Source organism: Panthera leo, chromosome C2, assembly GCF_018350215.1.
Source record: "Panthera leo isolate Ple1 chromosome C2, P.leo_Ple1_pat1.1, whole genome shotgun sequence".
Classification (NCBI taxonomy): Eukaryota; Metazoa; Chordata; class Mammalia; order Carnivora; family Felidae; genus Panthera; species Panthera leo.
Genome location: NC_056687.1, coordinates 151587945 through 151613302, shown reverse-complemented (window position 1 = coordinate 151613302; position 25358 = coordinate 151587945). Strand labels below are relative to the sequence as shown.

Sequence of the window (25358 nt, the reverse complement as noted above, 5' to 3'; positions counted from 1 at the left end):
CCATTTGCAAAGTCTTTCCCATCCCTTCTCTTGGCTGTCTAAATCCAAATAGTCTGGAGTGATCCATTTGTCTTAAGCCCCACTTCCTCCAGGGAGATCTCCCTAATCACATCATACCACATTGCTCATTTCCTCTTTCCTCCCACAGCCTTTGTAGTCAGTCTTGAGTTCTAGCATTTCATGTGTGCTTCTCTTCTCTGCTAAACAGTGAACTCTTTGAGGAAGGGGCCATGTCTCATTTAACATTGTGTTCCCACAGTGCCTGCATAGCATGAGTTCAAGAACTGCAAACTCAGAGCCCCTAGGTGGCACAATCAATCGAGCGTCCAACTCTTGATTTCAGCTCAGGTCATGATCTCAGGGTTTGTGGGGTCAAGCACTACATTGTGTTCCACACTATTAGTGCAGAGCTTGCTTGGGATTCTCTCTCCCTCCCTCTCTCTCTGCCCCTCCCTTGCTCATGCGGCACTCTCTCTCTCACTCTCTCTCTCTCACAAAAACAAACAAAGAACTGCAAACTCAGTGGCTGCTATTCTCCCCCACCCCAGGTACCCCAGGTCAAAGGGACAGGCTTGGGGTCCTTCTCTTTTCCCATTGTATCTTTCGGAACTTTGCTCCTCCTGCAGCTTGCAAAACCCTTCCTCCTCTGAAGCTTGTGTCATTTATGTAGCCCACCTTTACCTCTTCTTCACTGCTGACACTTGCCAACCTCCTGGTCCTTTGGCTTCATTACTGAGGAGTGAGGCTTTTGGCCAGATATGGCCTCTCTTGGCTACTACCTCTTTGTTCCTTAGCTAAATCTCTAATAACCCAGCTGTTCCTAGCTTAAAGAAAAATCTTCCTGAACCTTACAACCTACCACCCTACTCCTCCCCTCCACTCTTACAGTAAATTCTTAAAGGCATGTTGTGCAATCACTGTTTCCCACTCACTCCAACATAACTTTTGTCCCCATCCCGCCACTGAGATGGTTCTCATTCAGATCACCGATGACCTCCATAATGTAAGTCCATGGACACCTGTTCAGCATTGCTTGCCACACATGCCACGTTGAAACTATCCTTTCTTGGTTTCCATCATGCCTTACTTTCCTGGTTCTTTTCTTGCCTTTCTGGCTGCTCTGTTTTGAGTCTTCTTTATGCAACCCATAGATGTTAGAGCACCTCAAGGCTCAGTCTAGGCAGGACTCTTCACCCTATTCTTTCTCTCTTAGCAATCTCTCCAGCTTGTGAATTAGTAAGTACCTGACATGAAATAGATCCTCAATAAATAGATGAATGAATGGATGACAGAACGGACAGCTCTGAATTACCCATACCTCAAATAAAATTAGAAGGCCAATCTATTGTGTATAATAGGCACTTACTGAATGTGTACTATGTTTGGGGCTCTGCATGAGTGGAGGCAGAGAGGACCCTGTCATGAGTCTCACCAGGGAGCTCACAGAAGCTGCAAAGCAGACAGAGAGGAGAAGGGCTGTGACAGAGGCTGGATCTTGTTTTCTGCTTCCTGGTGGGGAGGGGTTGCTACTCTGTGGGGTTGGAGTAAAGGATCAGACCCAAATGGGCCTGGATCTTGGCATAACTGCTGGTCCGTGTCTCTTCTGGAGTGGGAGGGGGATTGCAGAGCCACGAATAACTTCCATTTCATCACTGAAAATGGCAAGAAAAATAAAGGCCTAATTATGACCACACAACTTGTAATTGAACAGAGCAGGTGACAGCATTACTGAGATGTGGGCATTGAGTTTGCCCCAGATATTTGTATGCTGGAGAATGGAGTGGCTTGCTGCTCTTGGCTTAGCCTGTGGGCAGGGATCACTTCTCTGCAACCCTCAGTGCTCTCAGAGATGATGAAGTGGGTGACTGATGATGTGATATTCTAGAGCCTATTATTTTCCTATAAAGGGGAGTATGTGAAACCTGCTTTTAGTAATTTCTATAGCAGGGGATGTTACAGAATGAGATTTCCCAGTCTTGTGGAAGTCTTAGTCTTTGCTATGGATGAAGCATAAAATTTAGAACTTGAGCTTTGCCAGTAGTGTGGAGGGGTGTGTGTGTGTGTGTGTGTGTGTGTGTGTGTGTGTGTGCGTGCACATGCACACGCGTGCGTGTCCCAGGTTGACCCTGCTGTGAAATGGCACCCATGCACCTATGGGGCAGAACTACTGTGTCAATGCTCAGCTTTTATCTGACCAGTCAACATATTGGGACTACTAAGGGAAGAAGGTGAGCATTCCAGTGCTAATAGTCTAGTGAAAAGAGAGCTGGATCTGGGAAGGTGAGTCTTAGGTGGGAGTGGGAATTTCTCTTTTGGCTTGGGTCTGGCCTTTGAGGAGGGCAGATGATCAGGCTTGTCCCACTGAGTGGTGAATACCAAGATGTTGCCTGCCATATGGATGCCAGCCAGGAGGGAGGGCAGGGGAAGGCTTTGGGCCCTGGAGAGCAGCCATATGCAGTTGTTGCTTGGGCCCCTGCTCTGTTAGTTTCCCCTTTGGGACCTCTAAGACTTCAAAGTCTTAATTAAATGTTCAGGTCTTGCCTCAGCTACGATAAGGGGAACAAAGGGAAAATTATGTTGGCTGTGCTTGGAACAGAGTATTAAGGAGAGAGCCGTGTTCTTCCACTAAAGCTAGGACAGTGTTGATAGTTAATTAGTAATACACCCCCTTCCCATCCAAAGGGATGATGAATCTCAGAAATACAGCTGGGCTGTGATGTCTCACTTTCCTTATCCATGTGAGGGCTTCCCTGAGTGCCAACCTTGGAGGGTCTTGGTTATGGCTTAAGCGGGAGAAATGGTGATTTCATTGTAAGTCTTCCTGCCCAACCATTGTCTTCCACTCTTATTGTAGTGCCTGGAATTTCAACATTAGGTTCCTGCTTTTGTATTAAGATAGTGTCCTCTCCAGGGCCCTTTTCTGAAATTCAGTTAATCCTATCTCAGGGAAATTGTCCTCCTTGACAGGAGGAAGGTATGGTGGCCTGTGGGGTTGGTTGATAAAAGGGGAGAAGCTGAGATGTTATGGAGAGATTGAGCAGTGTATAGGGCAAGGTACCAACATGATTCGCCAAGGGATGTCCCTAGCACAGACTCCTTAGTGTCTAGTTCAATTGTGGACTCAGCATTGGTCTAGCCACCAGTGATGGCCAGCAGGGACTCAGCTGCTTTATTATCTGTAAGTCTCAGGATCCTTCTCCCCTGACTTGATGCTGATTGGCTGGGCTCAGTCATTTACCTACATCTTTTAATTCTGAGCCCCTTCCTGCCCATTAACCTGGCCGACAGAGGGATACTCCCTGAGCCTTAAGGACTTTCCCTTAGGTTCATTCCACCCCAGTTATCTTGATCCTTATGGGGATTTGGAAGGAAATCTCTGCCTCTACAGAGGTCTGAACATCCTATCACCCCTCATTGTAACACTTCTTTTTATTATTTATTTTATTTGAGAGAGAGCATGAGTGGGGGAGAGGGGCAGGAGAGAGAGAATCTCAAGCAGGCTCTATGCTCAGTGTCGAGCCTGACATGGGGGCTCAATTCCACAACCCTGGGATCATGACCTGAGCCAAAATCAAAAGTCAGATGTTCAACCAACTCAGCCACCCAGACACCTCCATTATAACACTTCTTGTTAGAATTGAGCATAGTGATACATTTGTGACCACTGTTTCCAAGTAAAATACATCCAAAAACCATAGCATTTTTTTTCCTCCTGTAACTGTTTTCAAGGCTGTGTGCTCATGAAGTTTTTAGTCACTTATGCAAACCCCATGCCTTGATTTAGAAATCCTAATGCCATGGCCAACAGAATGTATGTCTTTCTAATTCTAGGGAAAGGTCCACTCCTTTGTTGCAGGTTCTTAGGTTTTGCCCTGGTGGGGGGAAAGGCTAATGGCATTGTGCCCTATGCAGCACCTGTAGTTTTCTTCACAAATACCACATCTTAACCACAGAAAGGTTATGTAAAGGGACAAGATGCCAATTCCATTCACTGGAGTGGATGGCTCAGAAATTCTTGGAAGAAGTTCAGTTGTACATTTCCAGCATAGCAATACTCCCACTCCCAAACCTGTTCATCCAGTCTCAACAGAGGCCAACTAGAGGTTTGACATTTTCCATCTTCTGGTGGAGGACTGAGAAGAACTTAGGTGATAACACGTATGGTTTGGGTGTTGCATTTAATGGAGAAATAAAATGGCATGTCTCTTAGGGTCTTTGTGAATAAAGAATAAAAGTGGAGTATGGCTCTAAGTTTTGGTTAGTCTAAACACAACTTTTTATTCCTATTGTGCCACTTGACCATGACCATCACTGGGGCCAGGATCCCGGGGGGTTGGGTTTTGGCCATTTCCTCTCTGTCTACTATAGGGGTGGGGTGGAATGTAGGGTGAGGCTGGAGATTTATGTATGGAGGCTAGATCATGATGCACAGCCACACAAACCCTTCATCTCAGGGCTCTAACCACCTCTACTATCGTTTAGCCTAACCTGTTCCCAGTCTTGTGATTGAACCCTAAACTGGTTGAGGAACTCAGTACTTCCTTAAACAGGTCAATTTGGAGTAACTGTAGGAGATATATTCACTCCAGAATACCACAGTTGCTTCTTTTAGTCTCCTCATTCCTTGGGTCTTGGAACTCTTGTTACCTTGTCCCCAAACACAACCCAGATTTACTGCTTCACAGAGAGCACTGGTCAACCCCTACGCAGCACAGGCACAGGCACAGGTACAGGCACAGGCTGTCACCTGGATTTCCAGACATACTCTTCTGGATGGAAGCTCTGGGGCTTACCAGGGGCCGAGGGATGGGCTTCTGGGGCTTCTTGGAGCCCAGCTTCTTCATGGCATTATAGTACTTCTTTTGCTCCTCTGTCATGAAGATGTCCTGGCCCCCTAAGTATGAGAGGGGATAGCACACACCACTATTATTAAAGCAATGGAAATTTCCAGGGATACCAAAATCAGAGCAGGCTGGAGAAGAAGTACATCTCCTCCTACTCCCTTCTCTGTAGAAAGACATGTCAAGGCCAGAGTCAAGCAGCGTCCTGTCTGGGTGCCACAAACAGTGACAGAGTGGATAGGACTGAGCCCCAGCTCTGACTCCCTGCCTGGGCCTCTGGAACAAAGCCTGTTTCTCTTCTTCAAGAACCCAGAGGTGTTGCCTCAACAGAGTAGGGGGCATTTGAGAGTAGAACCCCAGGAGAAGGTAAATATCATTTTAAATCTGAGCCTTAAATCTAGCCTGCTCATTACAGTCAAATCCACTAGGCTTCTAGAATCACAGTTCCTGCCAGGGGCAAGAGCTTCCTTCAGGGCCTTCTGGAACAAAGACCCTGAGACCCAGCCGCTTAACCCCTTTCTGAAGAGGAGCTGAGGACTATTACTGACTTATCCAAGAATTCCTTGGAGAATTCTTGGTTGGTTCTCTTAAGGCCCCGCCACGTGTGTTGCCCTCTGTGGTTACAGTTAAATTCCACTGTTGGAAATGCCTTCCTCCCTTAGTTTTGGGTTTTCTTTAAGGACCCTCTAGACCTCCTTCATTCAACCCCTCACCTTTCACTTCCTGACATAATTTGAAATCTTCCCATCTCCATAGCATGTTCGTGTAAATTAGTCACTGCAAATGTGGGGATGCGGGCTGAGATCTGTGGAGATCTATGGGATTTCAGAAAATTTGTGGGCACAGAGGGCTTCTGGGGAGAAACATCTTGGTGGGGCTGGAGGCAGGGGCAGGAGGTTGGGAGCACTTAGTGGGGACACACTGAAAATTTGGAGCAAGGAGTCAGCAAACACAGTTTCTCCCCCAATTTGATCACTGGCTTTTCTCATTCTATCACCTAACGTGGCCAGCTCCCTGTCAAGGCCTCAGTTTCCTCATCTGTAAAATGAGAGAAGGGATTGCTTGAATGGTCTCAAAACCCTCTAGGGTGCTGATGACACTGGTCAGCCTTCACAGCTACCTTGCTGAGCCCCTCTGGGACAGAGAAGGGCCCCACTTCTTATCCCCAGAACTCTGGTTGAGGATTTTCTGCAGGTGGGATGCCTGCACCATTAGACATTTATTCTAAATTACAATAATAATACAGTAGCTCAGCCCTAAACTAGGTGCTTCTTGTACAGAGTTTTATTTACCTCTTACCAGAATCCTTGTGTAGGTAATATTAACTCCATTGAATGGATGAAGAACCTGAGGCTCAGAGAAGTTTTTAATATTGCCAGGGTCAGCCATATAGTGATAGTTGAGCAGGGAATGCAAGCCTAGGTTTGTGTCATGTCACAACCAATTCTGGGCTCTCAATGCTGTGCTATGTGATTTATCCATGACCCTTTTTTTCTCTGGATCTTGGCTTACATAAGTCTAAAGTTCTGCTCTATACACCTCAAAGGAATGGAAGGGATTAAATGAAAGGATTAATGGAGGGTAACAAGAAAGCATTTTATACCTTTAATGCCCTCATATTGTAATGGAAACATGAAAGGTTATCTGGGATTGGATTCCTATTCATCAGAGTCAGCATCCATGGAGGTGAGGGTCTTCCTACCCTTCCCAAGGAGGTTGGGATTCTGCCAACATTGGAGCTCTGGCCCTTCCTGAGGCCTCCTGGATTCAGTGCTCTGGGGGGTCATAGCCCCAGACAGAGGCCGCAAGTGCTGGGGCCATTTCTTTCCCTGTTGATATTTCCCTAGGGTCACCTGGGACATATCCAATGCACCTGGTTTTAGCTGGGAAGACCTTGGCATTCTGGGAGACAGGGTGGGGACTCAGGCAGGAACAGGGTCGTTGCTGACACAGAGAAATGTCACTCTTCTAGCAGCAGCCCCAGGACATCAGCAGGGGTGAGGGCTGTGCTCAGGGTGCAAAGGTGGGAGTTGGTATTAAAGGTCAAAATTGGGCTCCCGGTCAGGCATGAGGGCTGCGAGTAGTGTTGATTTTGGTCATGAGGCCAGGGGACAAGGAGTGGAAGATTCACCACCACCGCAAAAACACCTGAGCCCCACTTATCTTTTTTTTCTGTTGATTGAAGTTGTCAATTATGACCCCAACGAAGAGATTGAGTGTGAAGAAGCCACCGAAAATGATGAAGATGACGAAGTACAAGTACATGTACACATTGTCCTCCCACTTGGGCTGCAAGTTCACCTGCGAACAGACAAAGTGAGGCATGGAGAGCAAGTGGGTGTATGTTTGTGCTCATCCCTGAGACAAGGACACGGATGTGGGTGGTTTATTTGGGAGGTGATCCCAGGAAGCAGGAATGAGGGAGGGGGAGGTTAAGCAGGAGAAAAGTTGATGAAGGGGGTGTTGTTAAGCAGGCCAGCACTGGGGGACAACAGGCACTTTATCCTGTTGGGGTTCTCCAATAAACTGTGTGGAACACACCTCAGAATTGTACCTCTAAGACACAGGGAAGCTGGAACACTTCTCTACAGACTCCCAAAACTTATCTGTGAGGCAGCCCCTTTGGACATTCAAACCCCACCCTTGGGGGAGGGGTTGCCGAGCGAGCCGTAAGGCACTGAAGAAAGTCAAGTCTCAGATGAGAATCAGAAATGTAGCACGTTGGTGGACTCAAGAGGCAGGCTGAGGGGATCTGGGGCAGGGCATCGGCACTGTCTGCCACAGCAGCAAAGGGTCTTGCCCCAGCAGCACCCATCTCCTCCACCTGGCTGATGTGACAGTACCCTTGTCCTAGCCACCACGCTGTTCCTGCCTCTGCCCAAGAGTGCCCTCGTACACAGTTCTGGAGTGGTTATCTGATACTTTCCTCAATGGTGAGCAGAAAAGCTTCGAAAGCCTGGGTAGTGTGCCTGGTAGGGGAACAGGTGCGGTTGGCTTAAACACTCAGTAGAGGGCCAGCTGGACACTGCTCCAGGGAGGGACAGGGCCAGGCTGTTGGGGGACTGCCTCTTCTGGTACCAAGGCCACCCTCAGTCCATTTCAAATAGACTGATGTGAGTGGGATGCACGGAGGGGCAGGCAGTCGTCATAGCAGGCTGAGACTCACATCTCGGGAATCAACAGCTGCATACATGATGTCCATCCAGCCTTTAAAGGTTGCCTGGAAACAAGGAGCAGAGGCCACTCAGTGTCTGCCTATCGTCTACACTGAACTCTGTTTTGATTCACTGATTTGTCTGTTTTTCTCATAAAGCATGGGACCCCTGGAACCAATCCTCCATGTGTGCCAGGGCTAAGCACAGTGCCCGGCACACCACAGCTACCCAGGGATTATTTGTTGAACAAATGCATGAACAAATAGTGGGATGCATGAAGGTGTGGGTAACTGCGTGACAAATATATAAGCAATTGCATCAACCCCTGACTGAATGGAGGACTGAGTGAACAAGATGTAGGCAAGGTATGAATGCATGAGTGAATGGAAGTGTAAATGTGTTTGCCTGTCATCACCACCAGCACTTTCTATCCTTACAATAGACTGGAGTATTACCATCTAGGAGAGGATATGCAGTAGAAGACTGAACAGGGGGCTGTATCATGTCTATTTTGTATAAGTAGTGAATTCTAAGTCATCACCTGATACAATCCCATTGAAGGTTCATCCCTCCATTCTATTCTACCATCCCACACTTGTCTAATTGCACCACTGTGCACCACTGTGACATTGAATCAATTGGTGAGGCTCTTTGGCCTCATGCTAGTCCATAGGAATGGAGAGTGACTTCAGCTCACACTGAGTGCTACCCCTTGCAAAGTCTCTACATAGCATTTTGTGGAAGACCCCAGACCTTCCACATTATCAAGCAGCCAAAGGAAGAAACATGGTTGATCTCAGGACTCACCACCTGCAGAAGGGCGAGGTAACCCATTGCAACATTATCGAAGTTGACCTTCATGTTGACCCAGAAGAAGCTGCCAGTGTGGTTCTGATCTTTACAGTCAGACATGTTATTCACGATAGATAAAGGCACAAGAGAAAGGTTCTCATTGGTTTTGTTGACGCACCGCCCAAACTTCCCAGCAAAGAAGTTCACGCCCATGATGCTGAAGATGAGCCAGAAGATGAGGCAGACGAGGAGGACGTTCATGATGGAGGGGATGGCGCCCACCAGGGCATCTACCACCACCTGGGGGGAAATGTAAAAGGATATGGAACCCTTCTTGCTGGATCCTACTTCTGTTACACTCACTCAGCCTGCTTCAAGACCAGTGGCTTTTGGGAGCAGAAAGAGAAGTGGGTTAATTAGGGCAATAATTCAGACTCAGAAGACTGAGAGACTCTTGGTAGCTGAAGATGGACTTAGATCTTCTCCCTAAACTTCATTCCAAGCAGGTTTTAGGATCTTTCTCCAGGACTGAGAAGACAGGTGAACTTAGAAATACACACATGTTCATGTAAGAGTGTGAGTGTGTGTGTTGTACTTACACATACAGACTTCTAGGACCTTGCTGTATTCTTAAATGCAATTTTAAAGGAGCTTTAACAAATACAGTTTAAGGTGTGCTTCGGTCAAGAATCATTGAAAACCATATTCACGAACTTGCTTATTTGTAAAGCAGCAACCTAGAGGTAACATAAACTTCAGGGACACCTGGGTGGCTCAGTTGGTAAAGCGTCCGACTGCAGCTCAGGCCATGATCTCCTGGTTCATGGGTTTGAGCCCCACGTCGGGCTCTGTGCTGACAGCTCAGAGCTTGGAGCCTTCTTTGGATTCTGTGTCTCCCTCTCTCTCTGCCCCTCCCCCACTTGTGCTCACTCTCTCAAAAATACATAAACATAAAATAGAATAGAATAGAATAAAATAAAATAAAATAAAATAAAATAAAATAAAATAAAATAAATTTCAAACTATTTCAATCATAAGCTAGTGTTTCTGAAGGTGCAAATGAATTTTTAAAGTCTACTTTTTTTTTAAACAGAAGATTCCATGCTAAAAAATGTAGAAGAAATGATTTTAAAAAAATAAAGTCTACTTTTGTTTTTGAAGACAGAATGTCTTCTTTGAGTCAGTGTTGGAAGAAAGCAAAACCTCACTTTCAGTACCTGGAGACTTTTGTAATTATGAGGAAGAGGAGGAGGACAAATTAAGGTCCCTTGTACCTCCCCGTAATTCAAGGGTCTGGCTTATGAGTATTCCATTGTGAGGAAGACAGGGCAAGGTGGAGGTGACAGCAATAGGTGAAGAAAGGAATGGATGAAAGGGAAGAATCCATAGGACCCCATGGCTGCCCTGGGTGGGACAGGATGCCTTCTGGCGGGTGGTGGCCATGGTGCTGAACTGATGGTGCCACCACATTTAAATGGAGTGTCAGAGGGAAGGCTCATTTGCCTTGGAAAGATGAAGAGTTTGGAGTGCTCCAAAATTTTGGCAATAAGGACAAGAGGCAGGATGGAGAGATGGGAGGCAAACGATGTTGAGGCAGGATCACTTCACTAAGAGCAGGAAGGGGTCAGTCTGAGTGCTGCTCGATGTGATATTTGAGGTGGGAAGGAAAGAGAGCTCATAAAGGGATGTGAAGGAGAACCAGAGCATTAGGACATGGCAGTGCCACCAAAGTCCCGGCAGGAGGTGAGGACCCAGAGTCCACCTGTGGGGGTGGGCCCAGAGTTGGGTCAGGGGCATGGAGGGCATGGTGGGGACAAGGGGGTACTAAACGCTGCAGACCAGAGCACTTTGGAGGTAGATCTTACCCGCATGCCTTCAAATCGAGACAGAGCCCGCAGGGGCCGCAGGGCACGGAGGGTTCGAAGGGCTTTGATGGATGCCACATCAGAATACTGCAGGATCTTCGCTATAAGACTTGTCAGGGAGATCTGAGTGCAGGCAGAGAGCAAAAGTATTACTCTAGGTTCTAGAAGGTCCTGGTAAAAGGAGACAGGAAATCCCTGTCTCTGTCCAAGTCATCATCCTGACTTCCATCTTATTCCGAACTCCAGTGAAAGGTCTAGAGAGAATTCAATCTCTTCCCCTTTATTAAAGATTTCATTCATCACTTCTCTGAACTTCTGAGAAAGAAAAACAGTCTTGCACACCATGACCCTATGGTGTGTAGGTGGTCAAGCTCCCTGTATATTACCTTCCCTTTCCCTTGAGGCACCAGCCAGGCTCCAATAGCCTTGAAACTCAACTTTCAGAGACTTGGAGAGATGACATCCCTTCATGGGGGCTATGCTGAAAGTCTGTTTTGAAGAATACAAAGTGAGCCCCGGCTGTATTTTCTCAGAAAAGTAGAGTGGAAAGAGTCCTGCTCTGGGTGGGGTCTAATTCCCTCTCATCCCCTGATTCTTTTTGTGGCCTTGGGTCAGTGCCTTGCCAGTCCAGGTCATACCTTCACCCTGTGTAAAATTAGAGTCCGAGTAAGAGTGTGGCATGGTCCATGAAATCCAGGTTTGACAGAGGGCTGAGATATAATGACTGGGTTGTGACTCCCTATTGGTCTGCCAGCTTTTCACTTTTTTTTAAGTGTTGACCAAGGGCTACAAAGGACACAAATTGATGTGGACAAATGGTCACACCTTGTAGAAACTTTGAAGTTGCCAGGGTGGTACCATATGCATAGGCTTGAGCTTGCCAGAGACTGTGACCCAATCTTGGAAGACCCCAACTGCACTATGATTGGTGGGCTGAATTCAGGCTTGGCTTATCCTGGAAGCTAGGTGGGGATGTACACCAGACCTTCAGAAAGGAAGGGGTTTACATATGAATTACATAGAGCCTCAAGCAATGTCTATTCTCGAAATAAGTAGCTTATTCCACCAGCACAGAAAGCTGGAATGGAAAGAACCCCCTTTCTTCTTCCATGCAAGGCTCCAAACACCAGCAGATGGCACCCAGCTGTCTGGCTGACAAAGGGTAGGGAGTTTCATGCTGGGCCCTATTCAGTTTTTTTTCTCAGCCCCCTGGGAGGGCTGCCTCACGTGCAAAATCTATAGTTGGAGATTCAAGATCTGGGGTCACTCTATCCAAGCCCACCACCACTCCCACTGCTCAGGCCACTAGCCTCCCAACTGGTCTCTAGGATTGTGTCCATTCCATCCATTCTCCACTGCAAATTTTATTATAATCGTGTGTGTCTCTTACTCCCAACATTTACTGGTACTTTATCACCCTCGGGTTAGGTTCCAGACTCCATAGCTGCAGACTCCTTTTTCAGTCATGTTTCACCTATATATTCTACCCAAATAAGATTGTTCCTTAAATGTGCCTGTGTCTGTGCCTTTGCTCAGTCACCCTTTAATTAAGATTGCACCCCCCCAGTCCTCTTTGCACCTCAATGCTCCTGTTCATTTTAAGCCCTACGTCTAATGTCACTTCCTACATGAAGCCTTCCCAACTACCCCACCCCCACAGGCTCATGTCTCTCTGTCCCAAAGACACTAATTATTTCCAGCAGTGCTCACCTCCTCACCTCTCCCCCCTGCCCCATAATAGGTTTATTTCTCTCTGTGTGTCTTATCTGCTGGAAGATTATAGCCTAAACTCCTGGAGATAGGGAGTTCTTATTTCTTGGCCTCTGTCTCTCCCAGAGCACTTCATAAGACAATACTATATTCAGTAGTCATAAACAAACATTTGATAAATTGAAGAAGAGATAGAAACATGTTGGGATGGATGAGAGGAAGGAGAGAAAGAAGGAAGATGGATGGAAGATGGAAGGATGTTTGGATATGACGAATGAATTAAAGGATCAAAGATTGGGGGCGCCTGGGTGGCTCAGTCGGTTAAGAGTCCAACTTCGGCTCAGGTCATGATCTCACAGTCCGTGAGTTCGAGCCCCGCATCGGGCTCTGTGCTGATGGCTCAGAGCCTGGAGCCTGCTTTGGATTCTGTGTCTCCCTCTCTCTCTGACCCTCCCCCATTCATGCTCTGTCTCTCTCTGTCTCAAAAATAAATAAACATTAAAAAAAAATTAAAAAAAAAAGGATCAAAGATGGATAGAATAGATAGTTGAAGGGAAGGATGGAAGAAAGAAGAAAGGATAAAATATGGAAGTATAGAATAGTGGGTGGATGAGATAGATGAAAGGGAGAAGAGTGGATGGCTAGGTAAATTGATGGATGAATGGGAAGAGAGAGTTGGATAGAATAAATCAACGAAAGAGATTGGAGAATGGCTAGATGGTTGAACAGTCAGATAGAAAAGTGAATCAAAAGGTAGAAAGATAGAAGGATTAAGGGCCAGTTGATAAATGAAAGAAAGGTTAGGATGAATGCATGGGCAGAAGAGAAGAAAGAAAGAAGTATGAGAATAGATGGAAAGAGGGAGAGGACTGACAGAGAAGATAAATGGAAGAAATAAAGGTGAATGGGTGTTTGGAAGAATGGAAAAAGGAAGAGCAAATGGCTGGATAGATGGAAGGAGGGATGTATGGAAGGAAGGATGGATGGTCATAAGGAAGAATTAGGAAGAGGATGGATGGAATGAGTGGGTGACCATTGAAGGTGGTGGGGGCTTAAACTAGTGTAGATCAGAGCGACTGTGTCCCTAACAGAGGTGGGAAGCCAGAATAAAACACGTTTCCTTCACTTACGAATAATAATTTTATATGCACAAAGCTATCACCCATGACTCGGATTTCAGGCCTCCTAGCTAATCCCTGCAGTGCTGTGTCTTGCTGCTTCCAGTACGTTGGTATCAGGAAAAGATGAGAATTGAGTGCACAGACCTGCTGTGGGGGACCTGCCAGCACAGGAGGCTGGACGGAATGTTCTGTACTGGACCCCATCCAGCTTCAGGAGGCAAGCACCAAATACAGACACAGTTCCTGACACCTCTGATGTGCAGCCCTTGGTGCTGGTGGCTGCTGGAGTGTGGGAGGCAGAGACATACACAGCACGTGCCTCCCCCCGCCTGCGGGGACCTGTAGCTGTGCTGCAGTGAGCAGGCAACTCAGGCAGCCATCCTGCAAAGCCGAGAGGGCAAGGGCCTGGACAGAGATGGAGGACTGTGGTGGTTAGGACGAGGGACAGACCACTCCTGCTCTTGGGGGCTAAGAAGGCTCTTAGGGGATTTCACTGAAGACGGTCTCTTCACAGCTGTGAGGAGACATAAGTCTATCAGATGGGAGGCACTTGGTAAGCCCTCTGATGCAGGGATTGGTGGCCAAAGGTTAGTATGAATCTGAACACATGAGCTTCCTGCTCAGCGCCTCTCCAAAGGGACTCTTTGTCTCTTTTAGCGCCAATGGGGAGAAGCCGGTGGGGCAAGCACGGTGATTCTCGGTCTGGCTGTGCACACATTGGACACGTCCGGGAGCTTTGATAAGACACCGATGCCTGGACTCCACCCAGGACCAGAGAGATCGGAATCTCTGGGAGTAGTGGCATTTGTTCATTGTATTTTTAAGAGTTCCCCGGGCGATTCTAAAGTATAGCCAGGGCTGAGGACCACTGAGTCAGCAGGTGGGAAGATTCCCTGTGCTGTGCAGTCCTCGGCTCCCCTAGGTCCAAAAGTCCTGTCAAGGGATGCAAGGGCATAAGACCCTTGAGAGCCACATGTGTCCTCTTGCTTTAGACATAGAAGACAGAGGGCAGCAAGTGGTCTTTCTGGATGGAGACCTAGGAACTGACGACTCACCTGAGCACCACCACTGTGCCAGAATCATCTACTGCCTGATCTAACCATTCACAGGTGTGCAGGGTTATTCTCAGATGCCTTGCTAAGTGCTCGAGACTTTTCTTTGGAGTGGCCCGTGAAGCGAGGCCTCAAGCTTTCTTTGCGTTAGCTGCAGCCATCCATCGTCACAAGTCGGGGCCCCGGTCCCCACATGTGCCAATGAGCCACTCACGTTCACAATGAGGAAGTCCAGCCAGCACCAGGCGTTGGTGAAGTACTTCTTGAAGCCGTAGGCCACCCACTTGAGCAGCATTTCGAACACAAAGATAAATGTGAACACCCTGTCAGTATATTCCAGCAAGGCCTTCACCGTGGGCTTCTGGTCAAGGTAATAGTCTTCAAAGGCCTGGAAGGAAGAATGAAAGGGGGCAGAATGGCAGGCTTCCTGGACCCACAGCACTGGAGCCCAGTGACAGGGAAGGACCCAGCCAGCCCTGCCCTCAGCCCCTAGGAGGGCTTTGGGAACCGGCTTGCCCATATCGTTTTGTTTTCTCTGCTTGGCGTGGGTGCGGGGGGTTTGGTGCCATAGGGGAGGAGGCACTGTGACAGATAAACCAGGACCCCCTAGAACCGACGGGGCACGCAGCCTGGCTTAGTCTTTGCAGGGATGCTGAGAGCAAAGGAGAAAGGAAACCTTCTCAAATTGGGGCTTGGAAGTGAACCAAAGGGAACCTAACAGCAACTCGGTTTAAAAATAAAAGCATCAAAGGATGTTCACAGGCAGTTCACAAAAAATGAAAGTAAGAATCGCCGATGAACCTCTGAAAAAGAATGTTCTATCTCACTGGTAATTAAGGATTTTCAAAGGAAGAGATGTCGTTTTTCTCTTATCAGACTGGTGAAGATAAAAAAAGGACGAGGGTGAGGCCAGTGTTGCCGTGGCTGTGGGGAAGTGGCTCCTCTCATACCTGCCTGGGGGCTGAAATCTGGTTCCGCCTTTTGGGAGGCCAATTTGGCAAAGGGAATCAAAGAGACCCAGCAATGCTGCCTTCAAGAATTTAGCCGAAGGACACTAGACGTTATTGGTCCAAGGGGCCAGTGCACCCGTCCCCCAGCTGCTGTGAGGTCGGCTACTAACGGCTGGTGGATGCCCCCTTTCCTGAGGACCTCCTTGGCCTGAGGGGAACTGCCTGCACCTGCAGAAATGCCTGGGACATCTGCAGACAGCCGCAGCCAGTGACTGTCCCCTTTGCATCAAGGTGGGACAGCTCCGTGACACCCTTAATGCTTCGTCGCTCCCGTGGGATCAGACAGAGGCTGGACCTCATGGGAGCCTTGCAGCTCCTCTCCCCGTCCTGCCTCCCTCCTGGGCTCCATCCCGGAGTGTGCCCTCCACAAACTGCTTGTACAAGAAGCCCTGCTTCTGGTTCTGCTTCTGACCGGACCTAAGACAGCAAAGAAGCCAGTGTCTTCAAAGGAGGCTACATAGACTATTCAATGCTTATTAGAAGTGAACCCAGGGATTATTTAAATAAACGGTGGCACCGTCCGTAATGGAATGCACTGTAGCCACTAAATCAGATAGTAGGAGTGTATTTACTGTGAGAATTTACTGAGAAATTACAGAATGCATAAATGTGGTTTCAGTTTTGTAATATTTATGTATTATATGCATAAGAAAGATGGGAAGGAAGTATACCAAAATGTTTTCAAAGTGAGATTCTCTTTGAGTGATAGGAAAATGGGTGATATTTTTTCTTTACATTTTGCCATAATTTCCAAGTTTTTTTTTTTTTTGCACTTTACTTTGTCAGATGAAAACTTGTGTTATTTTTTTTTTTTTTTAAGTACTCAAAGTAAAAGCATAAGGAAGACTAAATTTGGTGCCAGCCTGTTCAGTCCGTTGGGGGAAGAAGATGGGGAGGTGAGGGCCCAGCAGCTGGTGCAGGATCCGCGCTCCCTGCTGGGGGAGAGGGGAGCAGCTGGGGTGAGTGGAGGAGAACAGAAAGAAGGGAAGGAGCAGAGGAGCGTGGAGAAGAGAAATGAGGAGAGAAGGCCCATGGGGAAAGACAGGAGCCAATGAGGTAATAAGGAAAGTACCTTGTCAACAGCAAATGTGACTGTTGTCCTCTTCAGGGAGGACAGGAAAGAGGGAAGGGTAGGGGAAATCACTGCTCAGCCCCCTCTGGCCCTGCAACGTGGCCTGTGCCCCAATGCTCTGCAGAGCCGGCGACAGCAGTGGACCCTCACCACCAGTGGCACCTTCCGATGCTGCCACTCCCTCCCCCGCGGTGGCAGAGCAGTCCTGTTCTGGGGGACTGGTGCCATTGCCTGCCTAGTCACCTGTCTTCTAGTCATCGTGTCTTCTCACCTGCCTTTGCTCCCCCCCCTAAGGCTGAGGACACACACTCAGCGGTTTTGGCACCCTTCCCGGGAAATCTGGCATTTAAGTAGGTGCCCAGATATCCAGTAGATTCTTTTTAGGGAGTAAGTGACACCCAAAGGGCAAAACAAGTGAAAACGCTTAGAGCCACGAGTCAAGAGAGAGGGCCTCTCGTCCTACCTTTAACTAATTAGCTAGGCCCCTTTGTGTCTTTGGGCTGTGACTTCCTCATCCATAAGGTGCAGACACCTGGGGACGATGAGTCCCTTCCTGTGTCTACATCTACGTTGGTCCATCAGGAAGATTAGCTGAGGTTGTGCAGGGAGCGTGAGACCAAGGCACTGTCAGAAGCATCCTTCCTCGTCCCTCAAAGCTGGGCTTTCAGCAAGGGGCTTCAGAGGCCTAACTCAAAATCCCTGACTTAGGAATTCCTCAGAAGCTCTGTGCCTGTCAGGCCTTGTTATTCAAAGTGCGGTGTGCAGCATCAGCATCTCCTGGAACTTGCTGGAAATGCAAATTCTCAGGCCTCACCCGAGCTCCGATTCGGAATCCGCCTTCAGACCAGCTCCCCAGGCAATTACATCTTGACAAGGGCCGATGTGATCATTTGCTGTGAGCTTTGAACAGGTAATAGTATTTGCAAGGGGCTTCAACTTGCAAGATGAAGAAGGATGGCCGTCTTGGTCCCGGGCCTTCAGAGAAGGCCAGTGTTTGGGAGGCTCGGGGGGTAGAAAGCCAGGGGCTTGGGGGTCCAATGAGGGCAAAGGTAGGTTTTGCTACTGACAAGCTGGGGGACCCGGGACAAGTGCCTCAAGCCCTTTGAGCGTCAGTTGCCCCGTCTATAAAGTGGGACGCGTGCCCTTGCTGCTTGAAATACCAGCCGCCGGGTTCAGCAGGCCGTGACGTGGGCACCGCGAGTACCCACCCTGCCCTGTTGCTAGAGGAGCCGCATGCTGGGCTGCAGCTCTCCCGCCAGCCAAGCTTGGGGGCTTCCAGGCTAGGAACCGGGGGAGCTCACTACTGCGGCTCTAGGACCTTGGGATTGTGGGAGACGCCATCTGGAGGGCTCGGGGGCAGGGACCCTGCCTCCCCTTACCAGAGACCCGCTGCTCAGCAGGATCATGAAGATGATGAAGCTCTCGAACCAGCTGTGCTCCACGATGCGATAGCAGGCCTTGCGCACCTGCCAGCCCACGGCCCATGGAAACTTGCTGGCGTCCACTTTGCAGCAGGGACAGTGGCGAATGCAGCCTGTGGGGAGAGGTGACTGATGACGAATGGTGTCCACCTGGGGCGGGAGGAGCATTTTTGCTCTAGCCCCGCTGAGACACCGCTCTGCAGGGGAACCCGTCTGCCACTCCTTAGGAAGGAATTCTTCTCTGGAATAAGAGAGATGCGGCGGCCCTCTCGGGCGGCCTCCCGATCCTGCCCTTTGGGGGTTCTTCCCCGCCATTGGCCTCACCCACTCTCAACCCCTCCCCAACTGTTGTCCTTCTTGGAGAGGATACTGGTGACCCCTGTCCTACACCCACCCACTTCTGGAAGGCTGATGAGCCACGGGGCCCGGGCCTGGTGCTGAGGGGCTATGCCCTGAGCCTGTGCTCACCCGAGGGGCCAGCACATGGGCCGGGGTCCAGTCCAGCCCAGCGTCCTGTGGAACTGGAAACTCAACCAAGTGTTGTCGTTTCTGAATTTACAGAGTTTTTATTATTGAAGCCACAATTACTCTCACAGTATGAGCTATGCATATATGTTCACTTACTGCACGTGTATCTATCGAGAACACAGCGTGCCTTCCCTGTTCTCAACACTGAGGGAAAAGGAGAGTAAGATGCATTTTCTGCCTTCCGGACAACACGGGGCGTGTTCAGGGTGCTACAGCTGTAGACATTTTTTCTCCCTTTAAGAGTCACACGAAAGGTAGAGGGACACAGATGTGGCATGGCCCTCCTCTGGGTCGTTTATGTCCCCAAACAAGAGTGTTTGCCTTTTTCCCTTTCCACCTCGAGAGCGCTGGTTTATAACTCGGTGAGGTGTTTCAAAGGTGAGGAGGGAGGCCTGGCGTCAGTGGCCATATCTGACGTGGCACCGCTGGGCTGCTGTGAGCTGTGGCGTTCGTGTCTGGCGCTGGCCCCTCAAACTGGGGGATGAGGCAGCGAGGGGTCCTGTCTGTCTGTCTGTCTCCTGCGGACCCCGGGCCGGGGCGTTGGGCACGCAGGTGCCCGGATGAGAGTGTGCTGCACTGGATTCTGGCCCGAATTAATGGCAACGCGAGGAAGCGGGCAGCGGCCGCTTTACCTTCCGTGAAGCAGTCATCCGGCTCTTCGAGGTCATCCGCCAGCTCGGGGATCTTCTTCAGGATCTCCTCCGGATCCAGGCAGTCCACTGTGCTGCCCTCTGAGGAGCTCGTGTCGTCCACCCCCTGCAGGGCAGAAGCCTGGGGGCAGTGAACTCGGCCCTCTGAGGGGCCCGGTGAGTCTGCACATGGTCGTTGCAGGTCTGCCCGGCCCGGGCTCCCAGATGCAGGGAGAGCCCCTCAGGGCTGGACCCACCACAGCGGCCCTTGTGTGTTTGGTGCCTTGCCGGCTGAGGCCCAGAACAGGGGTGCTGTCTGTGGAGCCCCAGAGGTCAGCTCTGTGAGGCTTTAAACCTCCAGGCCGCTGATGGAGTGCTGGCGAGGGCCCGAGACATGGTGATTACACCCATACAGACTCTCGGCATTCACTGGGCTTGAATATTTAATCACGGAGTGATCCTGCAGGGGCCCTGCTGCCCTCCCAGCAGCTCCTGCCTTATAATGTCTCCAGATGAATTCAATTAGGAGTGGAAGCTGCTCTCATATTAGTAAACCCGATAGCTTGGCTAATGGGCCCAAATGGTGGGGCGGGTCCCCATCTGTCACCGTCAGGCCCTTCTCTGCCTGGCCAGGGTCATGGACAAAAACACCAAAACCGAAACCAAAACCGATACCCAGCAGCTGTGTAGTGAAAACACTGAGTAGAGAAAACTAGCCAGGGGGATTCTTAGAATGCTCTGGAGGAAGCAGGATGTCCACGCGTGGAAGGCAGCAGCCCTCACCCGGCAAGGAACCAAGTGGCTTATGTTCACCCAGGACCCCCCAACCCCAACTCAGCCCACCCTCTTAGCTTTCCCTGCCGTGCTCAGCCTTGCCCAGGGGCACACAGCCAGTGGCTTGACATTCCTCAAGCTGAAGGGCTTGGCAACTTTGGGCATGAATGATGCCTTCCTTATCTTTGCCCAGCCCGGTGCCTGTCATGACCTCAGCTCTCGGTGGCTGGATGTCAAGTTAAATTCCTAAACTCAATGCGGCGGTATTAAAGATGCTAAATCTTTCTAGATACCTCTGCCCTGTAGCTTGATTCCGTCAAAGATTTGTGATGAAACCACCAAGTTTCTTTTTGCCTCTTATAATACATTCCCAAACCCCACTTTTGCTTCCTGCTCAGTCTACATAAGGCTGTCAGTACCCTACTCATACAGACAGCCTCTCCAGAGCACCAGAATTGTTTTTGGCTGGAAAACATGATGTGGACAAAAGAAAGTGGGGGTGGGGGGAGTCACAGGGAAGACTTCCTCACCCACGAGCAACTCTGACTTTCTGTCTGCTGGCTCAGAAAGGCACTTTCTCTGTGTCTTGTCTTTTGTTCCCTTTTTTCCTGGCTGTCATTTTCTGGGCACTTACTCCATTTCAGGCAGGAGCTAGACACTTGACAAGCAGCATCTCATTTAAGCTTCAGACGAATCCTAGCGGGGAGGCATTAGGATTCAGTTTCATAGATGAAGACGAGGAGACGCAGGGAAGTTGGGGATCTGGTCCTTGTCACCCCCCCCACCCCCCAACTTGTGGAACCTCACTCTGAAAATAGTGCTGACCAGCCCGGAGGCTAGGACAAACCGTAACAATTCTCAGGTTGAGACGTGAGCTTCCGTGGTTGAGTGCAGTCTGGAATACCACCTCCCCCGCCGCCCCATCCCCTATCATCCCACCGGTCGGTGTCCGGCAGGCTGTTCAGCGTCTCCCGGAAGCTCACATACCTACCTCTGCGGGGCCCCGGGCGGGAGACTCATCTTTCCACTTCTCACCCACGTGTGGAGCCAGGTCCTCAGAGGACATTCCAGAGCCTGGGCTCCTGGGTGCCATGTGGTCCTCATATCTCCCAACTTGCTGTGGCTGCTCCTGCTGGCGAGAGACAGCCCCATCTGGGTACCTGTTCCCGCCCTCAGCTGAACACTTCTCAATTTGAAGACATCTTGGGCCTCGTCGTAGCCTGCCAGCGCTAAGGACCTGATATGCACAACATGCATACATACACACTTGCGTGAAGCGGGCGTGGAGTCTCTATATCCAGATCTGTTTAACTCTTGGCTCCATTACTTACAAGCTATGTGACCTTAGGCAAGTGAATTTAACCTGTCTGATCTTCATTTTTCCCACCTGCAAAACTGAGAAGGCAAGATCGACTTTATTCCGTGATTCTGATGACTAAATACGCGAATGCTTGTAAAACACTTTGCATGAAGTGCTTGGCTCGATAGATGTTAGCCATAACCATTCTTTCTGGTCCAGAGGTCAGAGTGGTAGTGAACGTGGCCATCTGAAGTCTCCCAAGGACCCAAAGTAACTGAAAATGTCTCTGAGTGGAGACAACCGTCAGAGTTCATGGCCTTTATTCTGGGGATGGTGACACCCTGCCCTCGGCTGTCACCCACACAAAGGCATGTAAAATATGGCAGCTGATAATAGCAGCTGCTGGAACACAAGAGAAGTGACAGCTGCAGGGGAAGAAGGCAATGGAAGAGCTACGGACTCAAAGCACAGCTGTCTGAGGCCACTCAGTGGCCTGGCTGGCAGCCCTGCATGTCCCCAGGCCCCATATGGATCCCTGGCTTCCCACATTGTCAGAAGTGCATGCCCTGACTCACTAAGAGGCTAACAGAGTTGATATGTCAGCTAAAGGTAGTAGAGAATTGTGCAAAGTATTTAAAAATATATATATATATTGCCAAAAGGCTTAAATGTGCTTTAAATTCTTTGGTGCCAAAAGGAACAAGTGTCATTTCCCCGTGACATCTTTTGTTGGGAAAAGCTGGATACATGAGTCACACAATGATCCCTAGGCTTCTACCGAAGATCAGAGGAGTATTGCTCTTGGACGACATCTGTTCTTAGAGGAGTCTCATTAGTGCCTTAGGCACAGAGCCTGGGTTGGGCAAAGCGAATGGGGCAATCGTGTGAAAGACAATCCCAAGCACCACGAAGTGGCCTGGGACTAAAGTGCTGCCTGATGCTTGCCTGGGGAACTCCGATCCTTTTTTCCAGGCCCTGCTCAAATACCACCTTCCCCAGAAAGCTTGGCATGACTTTTGCTTCCTGACGTCAAGTGCTTCTATGCTTGGCTTGCCCGGCGCTTATCAAGGCTGTGCCATTCACGATGTTGGAAAACCTCCATATTATACTTTCCCTCCTGCCCCTGTCCCTCCATCCCTGAGGCCCCTCTTTACTTCCTGTGGCTTTCCTAGGGGAGAACTCTCACCTGCTCTTGAGGGGTCATTTCCTGCTGGGAGCCCTGAGCACCATCCTCCTCACCATCCTCTTCACCATCCTCCTCACCATCTTCCTCCAAGTCATCAAGGTCAGATTCAGCCTCAGCAATGGGCACAGAGACCCATATGCTGGGATTGGTGATGAAGTCGCTGTGGTTGACCCTGGGGCCTCGGGGCTCTGGGAGCCCTTCGGGGCTCCCCGTGGCTACATCGGGAGCAATGTGGTTCTCAGCTTTGGCACTAGACAGTGGGAGTTTCACCGCCAGCTGGGGCTCTGCCTTGGGCCAGGGTAGCAGGCGGGGCCTGCTGAAGAAGCTGCAAAGGGCTTTCCGGGTACGATGGCCAAATGCCTGGATCCGTGCCAGGGCCATCTGCAGGTTGTTCACTTCCCCGTCTTCATCTGGAGCTGTGAGGTTGTCAGCGCTGAAGGAGTTCAACAGCAGGGCAATGAACAGATTGAGCACCTGGAGGGAAGGAGCGGAAGCAGAGATGGTCCAACCAAAGAACTGAGCACCTACATGGCCCACCAGCTCGGCAGCCGGACGGCAGGGTGGCCACAACTGGGCCTCTCCCTACCTCATGCTTCCCCTCTTAGGGGAATGGACATTTTGAGAGCCACCAATGGGAGCCTTTGGGGTGTCCCAAGTGACTTGCCTCACGTGGACAAGGCGTAGAAGCACATTCTCCACCACAGAGGAGGATCACCCCTACCGACCCAAGGGACATTCAGGGACAACGGAGAGGAGCATGTACGGGTCTGCCCTGGGACCACTGGGTTTTGGGATCCTCACTCGGGGATCCTGGGTCATCTCCTCACTGCTTCCAACTTCATGTTCTTCACCTGTAAGTGTGAGTGTGAGCAGGGAGTGGATGTGAAGAGGAAATGATCTGAGGGCTGTAAAAGTGCTCAGGGAGGCAAACTTCCTGCCTGAAGGTTAGGGGCCCCTGTGGCTCTGCAGGGATGGTGAGCTCAGCCTGGAAGAAAGGATCTTCAGCCAGCCTCCAACTTGGGAATGGAGGGGAAAGGCATCTCTGCCTCCACAACCCGAGTGGGAAAGACTTTGAAGAGCCTGGATTTGTTGTTTTGTCTCTCTTGGTTTAGCTTTCTTGTGTCTGTAAAACTCTTACGGGAAAAGCATCCAAACTGGTTGACTTCCAGGGCTGTAAGAAAGGCTTCTGGGAGTCCACATCCTCCCCTACAGCCAGCACTGGGCAACAAGAGTGCCCAGGACCACAGTGGGTGGGGGAAGGCTGGGAGCGAGGAGCCAGGCTGGGACAGAGAAGGGGTGCTGGGGCCAATTGGCAGGAAAGCCGCCAGGGGGGCTCCCCCAAATGTGGGAGTGGATTTTGTTATTGACACTGTGGCATTGGATATTGTCCAGGACCCAGCTTCTCTCTTTCATCTTGCCTCACCACGCCGGCCCCCCTGCTCCTAGCTGGGACCTGTGTAGCTTAGAGAAATCAGTCAGCTCTTCCTCCCTTGGAGAAAATTATCTTCTGAGACACCCTAGAGTGGAGAAGGAAATTTTTCTTCAATAACTAACAGCTAACATTTGCTGAGTTCCTGTTGTGGCCCAGACACTGCACTAGGCAATTTTCATATGTCATCTCCTGTAGTTTAATTCCCCTGGTAAGCCTATGAGTAAGCACTATTTTCTTGATTTTAAGGAAATTGAAGCTTGAGGAGACTGTCTCAAGCTTGTGCTGGGTCGTCCAGCCTTACTAGTGGTGGAGCTGGGGAGTTCTAAACAGGTTCTTCCATCCCTATCCTATGTGCTCACTCAAACAAGTCAGGCAGCCGGCCAAGGGACAGTTCTGAAAACGTGCCCCACGTGACTTTGCAAAGTTTGAAGGCTTTACGGTCAGGGAGGTGTGATGGCGGAATAAAATGTGCCATGTCAAAGCTTTTTAGGGTAACCCGGAAGTCTCCTCCATCGCCCCGGAAACAGCGCCCCCAGAGGGGCTCAGCACTCACCACCAGGTTCCCGAGCACCATCACTGTTAAGAAAAGGATGAGGCATATGGATTTCTGGCCAACTTCCATGCAGGCCCACATATTCTCAATCCACTCTCCACACAGGATCCGGAAGACGATGAGGAAGGAGTGGAAGAAGTCGTGCATGTGCCAGCGTGGCCATTCTTCGTTGGGCGCAGAGATATTGTGCCGGTTGTCACGGTAGTTATCCCCCAGGAGCTGCTTGCCAACCAGAGCGAAGACAAAGACAATGATGGCCAGGATGATGGTGAGGTTCCCCAGCGCCCCCACTGAGTTCCCAATGATCTTGATGAGCGTGTTTAAGGTTGGCCAGGACTTGGCAAGCTTGAAGACCCGCAGCTGCAGAGAGACAGAGACTGTGTCGGGTCCCGGCTGCTGTTCTCATCACCTGCCATCTCAAGTCTTGATATGGGAAAACCACAAGGCAGCTTATTTCATTGGTATGGGATGTTTCCAGGATGCTGCTTTTAGAGACTTTTCTTTCTGTCATCACTCAAAAATATGAATACCCTTCTACGATCTTTATATATATAGTCAACATGCTTCAGCAAGTTTTATACTTGGGGTGGTGGTCTTGCCATACATACTCTATTCTGTAGCCATGGGCTTCCTGGATGTTGGCTTATTCTTTGGGGGGTGTGGCGGGGTATGATGGAGCTCACAAATAAGTGAGGATGGCCCACTTTTGACCTGAAGAAATGTTAGCCTTCCGCAGGTAGGTCAGGACCCACTGCATCCGAGAGGTATTGGTGAACCGTATCTTAGGTCCTTTCTCATCCTGGGGCCATGGACAACTGGCCACAGACAGTTGCCCCTACTAGTCTGCAACTCAAATATATGATTTCACAGACCCAGCATTCATATATTTATTTAGTTGACCAACCAAACCTCTCAGG

At 49.8% G+C, this 25358-nt stretch overlaps 1 protein-coding gene across 3 annotated transcripts in view; it reads right to left on the bottom strand.

The window, feature by feature from the left end:
* SCN10A (sodium voltage-gated channel alpha subunit 10) overlaps positions 1-25358 on the bottom strand; it is a 93630-nt gene that overhangs the window by 5563 nt on the left and 62709 nt on the right. For 2 of the 3 annotated variants that reach the window (XM_042902999.1, XM_042903001.1), the window contains 11 exons: positions 24442-24801; positions 22457-22930; positions 20962-21102; positions 19200-19323; positions 17998-18152; positions 14751-14924; positions 10654-10776; positions 8804-9088; positions 8008-8061; positions 7005-7142; positions 4794-4898 (listed from right to left, as the gene is read on the bottom strand). In XM_042902999.1, the coding sequence (XP_042758933.1) occupies positions 4794-4898; positions 7005-7142; positions 8008-8061; positions 8804-9088; positions 10654-10776; positions 14751-14924; positions 17998-18152; positions 19200-19323; positions 20962-21102; positions 22457-22930; positions 24442-24801 (2133 nt within the window). The remainder of the gene's footprint in view (positions 1-4793; positions 4899-7004; positions 7143-8007; positions 8062-8803; positions 9089-10653; positions 10777-14750; positions 14925-17997; positions 18153-19199; positions 19324-20961; positions 21103-22456; positions 22931-24441; positions 24802-25358) is intronic. The other variant, XM_042903000.1, reaches the window with a different exon arrangement.